The sequence below is a fragment of the Salmo salar genome, chromosome ssa13 (genome assembly GCF_905237065.1).
Source record: "Salmo salar chromosome ssa13, Ssal_v3.1, whole genome shotgun sequence".
Lineage (NCBI taxonomy): Eukaryota > Metazoa > Chordata > Actinopteri > Salmoniformes > Salmonidae > Salmo > Salmo salar.
Window position 1 is genome coordinate 16977377 of NC_059454.1, and position 12469 is coordinate 16989845.

General features: G+C 42.7%; 2 protein-coding genes across 2 annotated transcripts; both read left to right on the forward strand.

Moving 5' to 3' along the window:
- Positions 1-648: 648 nt before the first annotated feature.
- LOC106597919 (zinc-binding protein A33-like) lies at positions 649-4062 on the forward strand. The gene is made up of 4 exons (XM_045692726.1): positions 649-913; positions 1051-1073; positions 1440-1558; positions 3515-4062. Exons 1-4 carry the CDS (start codon positions 716-718, stop codon positions 4060-4062), a joined length of 888 nt encoding a protein of 295 aa, XP_045548682.1. The 5' UTR covers positions 649-715.
- Positions 4063-9219: 5157 nt separating this feature from the next.
- Positions 9220-12306, forward strand: LOC106566543 (parapinopsin). The gene is made up of 5 exons (XM_045692995.1): positions 9220-9567; positions 9807-9897; positions 10018-10255; positions 10338-10580; positions 12181-12306. Exons 1-5 carry the CDS (start codon positions 9276-9278, stop codon positions 12304-12306), a joined length of 990 nt encoding a protein of 329 aa, XP_045548951.1. The 5' UTR covers positions 9220-9275.
- The last annotated feature ends 163 nt before the right edge of the window (positions 12307-12469 follow it).

Below are 12469 nucleotides of genomic sequence, written 5' to 3' on the forward strand. Positions count from 1 at the left end.
GTTTCATTTAATTTGCACAACAATTCCATGTGAATCTGATAACTAGAATGTGTAGACTTTCCCAGATACAGTTTATGTCGTCCTGTCATCAGTCATAATGTCTCAGATGACCACCGAACAGACATCATATACATTAAGTACCAACGCATATTTTCAACTGGTTCTATTACCGAAATATGGTTCCTTTCCCCCCACTTGTTTGATGTTCCCAGACTCTCTATGTTTAACAAAGGCTATTCAAGAGTCCTTCAGTAGAGTCAGAGAGAGAGGGATGGGAGAAAGGTATTTATGGGGGGTCATAACGTCATGACAGTCCTCCCATGTTGGGTTCAATCTTTCGATTCAATCTTGCGTCCAATCCAAGGCTAGACGACGGGTCCGGAACGGCGATCCCATTCCGGACATCCGCTGCCCAGCCTTGGAGCGGACTTCTTCATTTGCAGACACCCTAACCGGGTCGACCACCAGAGGGGGACCACAACGATGGTCCACAAGGTTTAAGGTTTATGACCCCCATAAATAAATGAAACTATTTGTGAAAAGATTAAACGTAATTTTAGCTTGCAAATGAAAGAATTGGGTTTTCATAAGGTTAGAGCCCTGATACTGTGAAGATTTATCACTACCCTGTGGAATTATAGATATTGATGATATCTTTGACATTCCTCTCTGCTGTGTCCAGAGCCAGGGCCAGCACACAGAGAGGCTGATTAAGATGGGGTTTAAGAAGTTTCATCAGTTTCTATATCAAGAAGAGAGAACCAGGATAGCTGCACTGAAGGAGGAAGAGGAGCAGAAGAGTCAGATAATGAAGAAGAAGATTGAGAAGATGAGCAGAGAGATATCATCACTTTCAGACACAATCAGAACCATAGAGGACGAGCTGGGAGCTGAGGACATCTCATTCCTGCAGGTAAGGACTAATCTACCGCTGATAAATCAACAGCCCTATCAATTATGAAATAAATATTGTAGTAATCAATTGATATGTTTTAGATTGATTTGCTATGATCAATACATCTATTAATGTGTTATGTTGTTTCCCTACAGAACTACAAGGATACAGTGAAAAGGTAAGGGGACTTTATTATGTCTCTCTCTTCTCTGTGGTTCTGTATCCAACCCCACACTAGTGTAACCCTTAATTCATGTTGTAGGTATTGAACACTATCTCCACCACCAAAACACAACTGAAAACTATTACTTGTAGTGTAATGTCTCCTGGACCAGGAGATGCAGCCATTCAGTCATGAAGATTCACTCTAGTCTTTTTTTCTTCCACCCTCTCCCGACACGAGCAGGTGCCCCTGGGAATACTATTGCTTTCAAAATAAAAGTCCCCATGGTACAAAATATCAGTGCCTCAATACATTACGCCAAAATAAAACTCATATCAAAAGTAAGGCCACAGAGGTACTGACTCCAGAATGTTCTTCCTGAGCCCAGTGCACACTGCCAGATCCAGAGAGGGTTTCAGGAGCGCTGATAGACGTGGCAAAGCACCTGGGAAACCTGCAGTTCAGAGTCTGGGAGAAGATGCAGGGAGTAGTTCACTACAGTGAGTAGGTCTTTTAGATATAATGGGTATTAAACACTGAGTGTACAAAACATTAAGAACACCTGCTCTTTCAATGATATAGACTGACCAGGTGAAGCCATGATTCGTAATTGATGTCACTTGTTAAATCCACTTCAATCAGTGTAGGTAAAGGGGAGGAGACAAGTTTAAGAAGGATTTTAAATCCTTGAGACAGTTGAAACGTGGATTGTGTGCTATTCAGAGGGTGAATAGGCAAGACAAAATATTTAATTACCTTTGAACGTGGTGTGGTAGTTGGTGCCAGGCGCACCGGTTTTCGTCAAGAACTGCTGCAACACGGATGGGGATTTCAAGCTCAACAGTTTCCTGTGAGTATCAAGTATGAGCCACCACCCAAAGGACATCCAGCCAGCTTGAAAGAACTTTGGGAAGCATTGGAGTCAAGATGGGCCAGCATCCCTGTAGAATGCTTCCGACACTTTCTAGAGTCCATGTCCTGATGAATTGAGCCTGTTCTGATTGCAAAAAATATTAGGAAGGTGTTCTTAATGTTTTGTACACTGTGTATATTGGACCACTTCTAAAACTCTCCAATACTGAAAAAATAGACAGTGAATGATATTTAGAATTACGTACATACTGTACATTTGTTTTGTTCGTTTACAGAGGATCTTACAATAAGTAATCAAATCAAATAGTATTGGTCACATACACATGGTTAGCAGATGTTATTGCAACTGTAGCGAAATGCTTATCATGTGCACATACACTACCGTTCAAAAGTTTGGGGTCACTTAGAAATGTCCTTGTTTTTGAAAGAAAAGCAAAACATTTTGTCCATTAAAATAACATCAAATCAGAAATACAGTGTAGACATTGTTAATGTTGTAAATGACTATTGTAGCTGGAAACAGCAGATTTTTAATGGAATATCTACATAGTCGTACAGATTCCCATTATCGTACAGAGGCCCATTATCAGCAACCTTCACTCCTGTGTTCCATTGGACATTGTGCTAGCTAATCCAAGTTGATCATTTTAAAAGGCTAATTGATCATTAGAAACCCCTTTTGCAAATATGTTGGCACAGCTGAAAACTGTTGTGCTAATGAAGCAATAAAACTGGCCTTCTATACACTAGTTGAGTATCTGGAGCGTCAGCATTTGTGGGTTCGATTACAGGCTCAAAATGGCCAGAAATCAAGAACTTTCTTCTGAAACTCGTCAGTCGATTCTTGTTCTGAGAAATGAAGGCCATGCCATGCGAGAAATTGCCAAGAAACTGAAGATCTCGTACAATTCTGTGTCCCTTCACAGAACAGCTCAAACTGTCTCTAACCAGAATAGAAAGAGGAGTGGGAGGCCCCGGTGCACAACTGAGCAAGAAGACAAGTAAATTAGAGTGTCTAGTTTGAGAAACAACGTCAACAGTGAAGAGGCGACTCCGCGATGCTGGCCTTCTAGGCAGAGTTCCTCTGTCCAGTGTCTGTGTTCTTTTGCCCATCTTAATCTTTTCTTTTTATTGGCCAGTCTGAGATATGGCTTTTCTTTAATCAGCACCACAGTTTTCAGCTGTGCTAACATAATTGCAAAAGGGTTTTCTAATGATCAATTAGCCTTTTAAAATGATAAACTTGGATTAGTTAACACAACGTGCCATTGGAACACAGGAGTGATGGTTGCTGATAATGGGCCTCTGTACAACTATGTAGATATTCCATTAAAAATCTGCCGTTTCCAGCTACAATAGTCATTTACAACATTAACAATGTCTACACTGTATTTCTGATATATTTGATGTTATTTTAATGGTGAAAAAAATTGCTTTTCTTTCAAAAACAAGGACATTTCTAAGTGACCCCAATCTTTTGAACGGTGATGTATGTAACAACACATAGCATTATATATCATATGCAGTAACGTATTACCCCTACATTTGAATTCATCTAGTGTGTTTGTGTTCTCTCTGTCCAGCTCCATTGACTCTGGACCCCAACACTGCCCACCCAGAACTCATCCTGTCTGATGATCTGACCAGTGTGAGATACAGTGATGAGGAACAGCAGCTTCCAGACAACCCAGAGAGGTTTGAGAGCCATAGAATGGTCCTGGTCTCTGAGGGTTTTAACTCAGGAACACACAGCTGGGACATTGATGTTAGGAAGAATAAAGGCTGGGACCTGGGTGTGATCACAGAGTCTGTCCAGAGGAAGGAATACAATGGTTATTGGCATGGATCCTGGGGTGTGTTGTTTGGTGGTGTTGATTATAACACACATGTACCAAATAAGCCACTCACTCCCTTCACAGTGAGACAGAATCCCCAGAGGATCAGAGTGCAGCTAGACTGGGAAGGAGGAAAGCTGTCATTCTCTGACCCTGTCAATAACACACATCTACACGCATTCACACACACTTTCACTGAGAGAGTCTTTCCATACATCAGGAATCTCTGTTTTCTCCACCCTCTGAGAGTGTCACCAGGTAAGGTGACTGTATCAGAGGGTACTGTCTCTGTCTGAATCAGGGACTAACATGATGTAAATGAGTCATTAACACTCACTGATGTCCTTCATTAAGATTCTCACTGAGGGAGAAAACACTGTGATGGAGAGTATCATTGTTTGACTCACCTGTTACTATTGTTGAATGAAAATGTAATCTGTTCTTTGTTGGTTTTAATTTTACCACATTTAGATTTTGTCTGGTTGTTTTAACACTGGCAGTATGTATCACAATCAACTCGGGATGCCTGAATGGCATTTGGCGTATAGTTTTGTGGCCTTGGACCGTGCCTCTGTTAGCTAGCTTGTAGTCAATAACACCGTTAATGTATGTCTGTAGAGTGCAACACATTTTAATCCAATAAACATGTGTGAATTACCTGGAGCTTCTTGCATCTGTTAGGAATATGGGGTTAAAGGTCAGCTGTACACATACACTGTGTACACACACACACACATACACAGTCAATTCCTAGAACCCTTTTGCCTCTTTCTGGATACCACAGGTTAACATTAGGAAAAGTCTATAACCTATCATTGTTTCAGTTACTGTGACATCATAAAGCCCTTGATAAAACCCCACTCACCCATGAAGGGACATAACATCGTTCAGTCAGTAGAAAGGACTGTAGATTACCCCAGGATATCTTGTCAATCCCAATGTCCCATTATTATCTAAAGTTCCTCTTATGTCACGTAAGGACAGTGTGTGACACAAAGTGTGTTACACCCATCTGGACAAGAGGAATACCTATGTAAGAATGCTGTTCATCGACTTCAGCTCAGCATTTAACACCATAGTACCCTCCAAACTCGTCATTAAGCTCGAGACCCTGGGTCTCAACCCTGCCCTGTGCAACTGTGTCCTGGACTTCCTGACGGGCCGTCCCAGGTGGTGAGGGTAGGAAACAACATCTCCACCCTGCTGATCCTCAACACTGGGGCCCCACAAGGGTGCGTTCTCAGCCCTCTCCTGTACTCCCTGTTCACCCATGACTGCGTGGCCATGCACGCCTCCAACTCAATCATTAAGTTTGCAGACGACACTACAGTGGTAGGCTTGATTACCAACAACGACGAGACGGCCTACAGGGAGGAGGTGAGGGCCCTCGGAGTGTGGTGTCAGGAAAATAACCTCACACTCAATGTCAACAAAACAAAGGAGATGATCGTGGACTTCAGGAAACAGCAGAGGGAGCACCCCCCTATCCACATCGACGGGACAGTAGTGGAGAAGGTGGAAAGTTTTAAGTTCCTCGGCGTACACATCATGGACAAACTGAAATGGTCCAACCACACAGACAGCGTGGTGAAGAAGGCGCAACAGCGCCTCTTCAACCTCAGGAGGCTGAAGAAATTTGGCTTGTCACCAAAAACACTCACAAACTTTTACAGATGCACAATCGAGAGCATCCTGTCGGGCTATATCACTGCCTGGTACGGCAGTGATATAGCCCGAGGCTCTCCAGAGGGTAGTGAGGTCTGCACAACGCATCACCGGGGGCAAACTATCTTCCCTCCAGGACACCTACACCACCCGATGTCACAGGAAGGCCAAAAAGATCATCAAGGACAACAACCACCCGAGCCACTGCCTGTTCACCACGCTATCATCCAGAAGGCGAGGTCAGTACATGTGCATCAAAGCGGGGACCGAGAGATCGAAAAACAGCTTCTATCTCAAGGCCATCAGACTGTTAAACAGCCATTACTAACATTGAGTGGCTGCTGCCAACATACTGACTCACTCTCTAGCCACTTTAATAATTAAAAATGTATGTAATAAATCTATCACTAGTCACTTTAAACAATGTCACTTCACATAATGTTTCCATAACCGGCATTGCTCATCTCATATGTATATACTGTACTCTATACCATCTACTGCATCTTGCCTATGCCGTTCAGCCATCGCTCATTCATATATTTATATGTACATATTCTTATTAATTCCTTTACACTTGTGTGTATAAGGTAGTTGTTGTGAAATTGTAAGATTACTTGTTAGATATTACTGCATGGTCGGAACTAGAAGCACAAGCATTTCGCTACACTCGCATTAACATCTGCTAACCATGTGTATGTGACAAATACAATTTGATTTGATTTGACAAAGCCAGTTTGACTGACAAGTGGTCCCTGGGAACAGCAGACCCTCTCCCACTCCTCTAGTTAGCAGTGGATCATGCAGCAGAGCTGTCAAGGAAAGTGCAATAAAAGATTCCATGGGAAATTAGCCCCTCAGAATCAAGGAAAGTGCAATCAGAGGTCCCTCAGGAATTGAGCCCCCCTGAATTATTGACCCCTCAATCCGGATCTAGGGATTTAGTTGGTCTTATCTCTTATCATCTACAGCCTCTCTCTGCTGAGTAGCTTTATAAGGACAGAGTGGTCCAGATTCTGAGTGTCTGAATCCATAGAGCCATTACCAGGCTACTACACTACACAGCTATAGTGCCTCGATTGGACTGCTGGATCTATTATAGATCTGCTATTGAACTGCTTTATATATATATATATCCTCTACTTGACTGCTTTATATATTATAGATCTGCTACTGGACTGCTTTATATATTATAGATCTGCTATTGGACTGCTTTATCTATTATAGAACTGCTACTGGACTCCTTTATATATTATAGATCTGCTACTGGACTGCTTTATATATTATAGATCTGCTATTGGACTGCTTTATCTATTATAGATCTGCTACTGGACTGCTTTATATATTATAGATCTGCTACTGGACTGCTTTATATATTATAGATCTGCTACTGGACTGCTTTATATATTATAGATCTGCTACTGGACTGCTTTATATATTATAGATCTGCTACTGGACTGCTTTATATATTATAGATCTGCTATTGAACTGCTTTATATATATATATATATATATATCTTCTACTTGACTGCTTTATCTATTATAGATCTGCTACTGGACTGCTTTATATATTATAGATCTGCTATTGGACTGCTTTATCTATTATAGATCTGCTACTGGACTGCTTTATATATTATAGATCTGCTACTGGACTGCTTTATATATTATAGATCTGCTACTGGATTGCTTTATATATTATAGATCTGCTATTGAACTGCTTTATATATATATATATCTTCTACTTGACTGCTTTATCTATTATAGATCTGCTACTGGACTGCTTTATATATTATAGATCTGCTATTGGACTGCTTTATATATTATAGATCTGCTACTGGACTGCTTTATATATTCTAGATCTGCTACTGGACTGCTTTATATATTATAGATCTGCTACTGGACTGCTTTATATATTCTAGATCTGCTACTGGACTGCTTTATATATTATAGATCTGCTACTGGACTGCTTTATACACTGCTCAAAAAAATAAAGGGAACACTTAAACAACGCAATGTAACTCCAAGTCAATCACACTTCTGTGAAATCAAACTGTCCACTTAGGAAGCAACACTGATTGACAATACATTTCACATGCTGTTGTGCAAATGGAATAGACAACAGGTGGAAATTATAGGCAATTAGCAAGACACCCCCAATAAAGGAGTGGTTCTGCAGGTGGTGACCACAGACCACTTCTCAGTTCCTATGCTTCCTGGCTGATGTTTTGGTCACTTTTGAATGCTGGCAGTGCTTTCACTCTAGTGGTAGCATGAGACGGAGTCTACAACCCACACAAGTGGCTCAGGTAGTGCAGCTCATCCAGGATGGCACATCAATGCGAGCTGTGGCAAGAAGGTTTGCTGTGTCTGTCAGCGTAGTGTCCAGAGCATGGAGGCGCTACCAGGAGACAGGCCAGTACATCAGGAGACGTGGAGGAGGCCGTAGGAGGGCAACAACCCAGCAGCAGGACCGCTACCTCCACCTTTGTGCATAGAGGAGCAGGAGGAGCACTGCCAGGGCCCTGCAAAATGACCTCCAGCAGGCCACAAATGTGCATGTGTCTGCTCAAACGGTCAGAAACAGACTCCATGAGGGTGGTATGAGGGCCCGACGTCCACAGGTGGGGGTTGTGCTTACAGCCCAACACCGTGCAGGACGTTTGGCATTTGCCAGAGAACACCAAGATTGGCAAATTCGCCACTGGCGCCCTGTGCTCTTCACAGATGAAAGCAGGTTCACACTGAGCACATGTGACAGACGTGACAGAGTCTGGAGACGCCCGTGGAGAACGTTCTGCTGCCTGCAACATCCTCCAGCATGACCGGTTTGGCGGTGGGTCAGTCATGGTGTGGGGTGGCATTTCTTTGGGGGGCCGCACAGCCCTCCATGTGCTCGCCAGAGGTAGCCTGACTGCCATTAGGTACCGAGATGAGATCCTCAGACCTCTTGTGAGACCATATGCTGGTGCGGTTGGCCCTGGGTTCCTCCTAATGCAAGACAATGCTAGACCTCATGTGGCTGGAGTGTGTCAGCAGTTCCTGCAAGAGGAAGGCATTGATGCTATGAACTGGCCCGCCCGTTCCCCAGACTTGAATCCAATTGAGCACATCTGGGACATCATGTCTCACTCCATCCACCAACGCCACGTTGCAACACAGACTGTCCAGGAGTTGGCGGATGCTTTAGTCCAGGTCTGGAAGGAGATCCTTCAGGAGACCATCCGCCACCTCATCAGGAGCATGCCCATGCGTTGTGGGGAGGTCATACAGGCACGTGGAGGCCACACACACTACTGAGCCTCATTTTGACTTGTTTTAAGGACATTACATCAAAGTTGGATCAGCCTGTAGTGTGGTTTTCCACTTTAATTTTGAGTGTGACTCCAAATCCAGACCTCCATGGGTTGATAAATTGGATTTCCATTGATTATTTTCTGTGACTTTGTTGTCAGCACATTCAAATATGTAAAGAAAAAAGTATTTAATAAGATGATATCATTCATTCAGATCTAGGATGTGTTATTTTAGTGTTCCCTTTATTTTTTGAGCAGTATATATTATAGATCTGCTATTGAACTGCTTTATATATATATATCTTCTACTTGACTGCTTTATATATTATAGATCTGCTATTGAACTGCTTTATATATTATAGATCTGCTACTGGACTGCTTTATCTGAGGCTCAGTAGTGTGTGTGGCCTCCACGTGCCTGTATGACCTCCCTACAACGCCTGGGCATGCTCCTGATGAGGTGGCGGATGGTCTCCTGAGGGATCTCCTCCCAGACCTGGACTAAAGCATCCGCCAACTCCTGGACAGTCTGTGGTGCAACGTGGCGTTGGTGGATGGAGCGAGACAGTGAAGCGCTGCTCTCCAGGACGGGCTACACCATCCTGGCGGTGATCATTGGTGTGTTCTCGGTGGCCGGGGTCTGTATGAACGTCCTGGTCATCGTGGTGACGGTGAGACACCGGAAGCTGCGCCAGCCTCTGAACTACGCCCTAGTCAACCTGGCAGTGGCAGACCTGGGCTGTGCTCTGTTCGGGGGACTGCCCACTATGGTCACCAACGCTATGGGCTACTTCAGCATGGGGCGGCTGGGCTGCGTGCTGGAGGGTTTCGCTGTGGCTTTCTTTGGTGAGTTACCATCGAGGACCACTTTGGAAACAGAGGATACATGTACAATGTATCCTCTGGGAATACATTGTACATCTAGTTGTATATGTTTTCACCCAAATAAATTAAATTAGTGTCTGGCTATGCAGAGAGAGTTAGATTTGTCAAATCTACTAGGCCTATTAATGTCAGTTGAATGGATGTGTTTGCTGGGTTATTGCATGTACATGTAGTGTACATGTTTGATGTTGTCTTCCCAGGTATTGCAGGTCTGTGTTCAGTGGCCGTGATAGCTGTGGACCGTTATGTGGTGGTGTGTCGACCAATGGGGGCGGTCATGTTCCAGACCAGGTCAAGTATTCCGTTTAACTCTGGTAACTGTGCATATACAGAGGGAAAGATAGCAGTTGCGTAGAAGTAAGGATAAATGTGTGATGGAGATAACTGTAATGTATTCGTACTGTAACACAGGCACGCAGTCGGAGGGGTGGTCCTGTCCTGGGTGTGGTCGTTTATATGGAACACCCCGCCTCTGTTTGGCTGGGGCAGCTTTGAACTGGAGGGGGTTAGGACCTCCTGCTCCCCAAACTGGTACAGCAGGGAACCAGGAAACATGTCTTACATCATCCTTTACTTCCTGCTCTGCTTCGCCACTCCTTTCTCCATCATCATGGTCTCCTACGCTCGCATCCTCTTCACACTACACCAGGTGGGCATGGGATGTGTGTGTGTGTGTGTGTGTTTATACATCTGTCTGTGTGTGTGTGTACTCATTTGTGTGTGTGTCCCAGGTGTCCAAGCTGAAGGTGTTGGAGGGCGACAGCACCACCCGCGTGGAGATACAGGTTGTGCGTATGGTGGTAGTCATGGTGATGGCCTTCCTGCTCTGCTGGTTGCCCTATGCGGCCTTCGCCCTCTCTGTGATCCTTGACCCCAGCCTCCACATCAACCCGCTCATTGCCACAGTGCCCATGTACCTGGCCAAGAGCAGCACTGTCTACAACCCCATCATATACGTGTTCATGAACAGACAGGTGAGGGACAACACATACAGTACACAAGGAAAGAGGATACCTAGTCAGTTGCACAACTGAATGGATTCAACCGAAAAGTTTCTTTCGTATTTAACCCAACCCCTCTGAATCAGAGAGTTAGGGGGGGGAGCTGCCTATTGACATCCACGTAGGCTGAGAGTTGTGTATAACAAGTACACACACACAAACATACAAACACACAACCCTGTTGTCTTCATATTCATGAGCATAGGTATGATTGTGTACTCTATAAAAAAATAAGAGATACATCATAGAATCGTAATTTGAAAGATGAAATATGCATGTTGTTATGTACTGTTTAAAAATGAGTATTATCTAGCTAGTGGAGTCCATGTTGTTACTGTGTTTTCTGAGAGTATTATCTAGCTAGTGGAGTCCATGTTGTTACTGTGTTTTCTGAGAGTATTATCTAGCTGGTGTAGTCCATGTTGTTAATGTGTTTTCTGAGAGTGTTAACTAGCTGGTGTAGTACATGTTGTTAATGTGTTTTCTGAGAGTATTATCTAGCTGGTGTAGTCCATGTTGTTAATGTGTTTTCTGAGAGTATTATCTAGCTGGTGTAGTACATGTTGTTAATGTGTTTTCTGAGTATTATCTAGCTGGTGTAGTCCATGTTGTTAATGTGTTTTCTGAGAGTATTATCTAGCTGGTGTAGTACATGTTGTTAATGTGTTTTCTGAGAGTATTATCTAGCTGGTGTAGTACATGTTGTTACTGTGTTTTCTGAGAGTGTTAACTAGCTGGTGTAGTCCATGTTGTTACTGTGTTTTCTGAGAGTATTATCTAGCTGGTGTAGTACATGTTGTTAATGTGTTTTCTGAGAGTATTATCTAGTTGGTGTAGTACATGTTGTTACTGTGTTTTCTGAGAGTATTATCTAGCTGGTGTAGTCCCTGTTGTTAATGTGTTTTCTGAGAGTATTATCTAGCTGGTGTAGTACATGTTGTTAATGTGTTTTCTGAGTATTATCTAGCTAGTGTAGTACATGCAGTGGTGTAAAGTACTTAAGTAAAAATACTTGAAAGTTCTACCTAAGTAGGTTTTGGGGGTATCTGTACTTTATATTACTATTTATATTTTTGACAACTTTTACTTTTACTTCACTACATTCCTAAAGAAAATAAGGTACTCTTTACTCCATACATTTTCCTTGACACCCAAAAGTACTCGTTACATTTTGAATGCTTAGCAGGACAGAAATGTTTTCCAATTTATGCATTTATTAAGAAAACATCCCTGGTCATCCCTACTGCCTCTGATTTGGTGGATTTACTAAACACACATGCTTCATTTGTAAAAATAATTCTAAAAACAAAAAAATTGTGTCATCTGGTTTGCTTAATATAAGGATTTTAAAATGATTTATACTTTTACTTTTGATACTTAAGTATATTCAAAACCAAATACTTTTATACTTTTACTCAAGTACTACTTTACTGGGTGACTTTCACTTTTACTTGAGTCATTTTCTATTAAGGTATTTTGACTTTTACTCAAGTATGACAATACGGTACTTTTTCCACCACCGGGTCCATGTTGTTCCTCTGAGTGTGTTGTGTATCTGTCTATCTCTGTCCAGTTCCGGGACTGTGCTGTTCCTTTCTTGCTGTGTGGTCTGAACCCCTGGGCCTCAGAACCAGTGGGCTCTGAAGCTGATACCGCCCTGTCCTCCGTCAGCAAGAACCCACGAGTCTCACCCCAATGACAGCAACTTTACATTTTTTGTACAATGTAAAGTTGTTGTTATAAAATATAGTTTGATGTGCAATATTTGGTTGTAACTGTTTCAAGAATACTAATAAAAGTATAGTCCATGATATTTGGACAGAGACTTCTCCATGTGTATTGGAGATCATTAGTGTCACAAG

Excerpts from the sequence above, each read along its gene's own strand:
- LOC106597919 (XM_045692726.1), top strand. The coding sequence starts at position 716 with ATGGGGTTTAAGAAGTTTCATCAGTTTCTATATCAAGAAGAGAGAACC. Across the intron at positions 914-1,050 it reads AGGACATCTCATTCCTGCAG|AACTACAAGGATACAGTGAA; the intron begins GTAAGGACTAAT and ends GTTTCCCTACAG. Across the intron at positions 1,074-1,439 it reads TACAAGGATACAGTGAAAAG|AGCCCAGTGCACACTGCCAG; the intron begins GTAAGGGGACTT and ends ATGTTCTTCCTG.
- LOC106566543 (XM_045692995.1), top strand. The coding sequence starts at position 9,276 with ATGGAGCGAGACAGTGAAGCGCTGCTCTCCAGGACGGGCTACACCATC. Across the intron at positions 10,256-10,337 it reads TCCTCTTCACACTACACCAG|GTGTCCAAGCTGAAGGTGTT; the intron begins GTGGGCATGGGA and ends TGTGTGTCCCAG. Across the intron at positions 10,581-12,180 it reads ACGTGTTCATGAACAGACAG|TTCCGGGACTGTGCTGTTCC; the intron begins GTGAGGGACAAC and ends ATCTCTGTCCAG.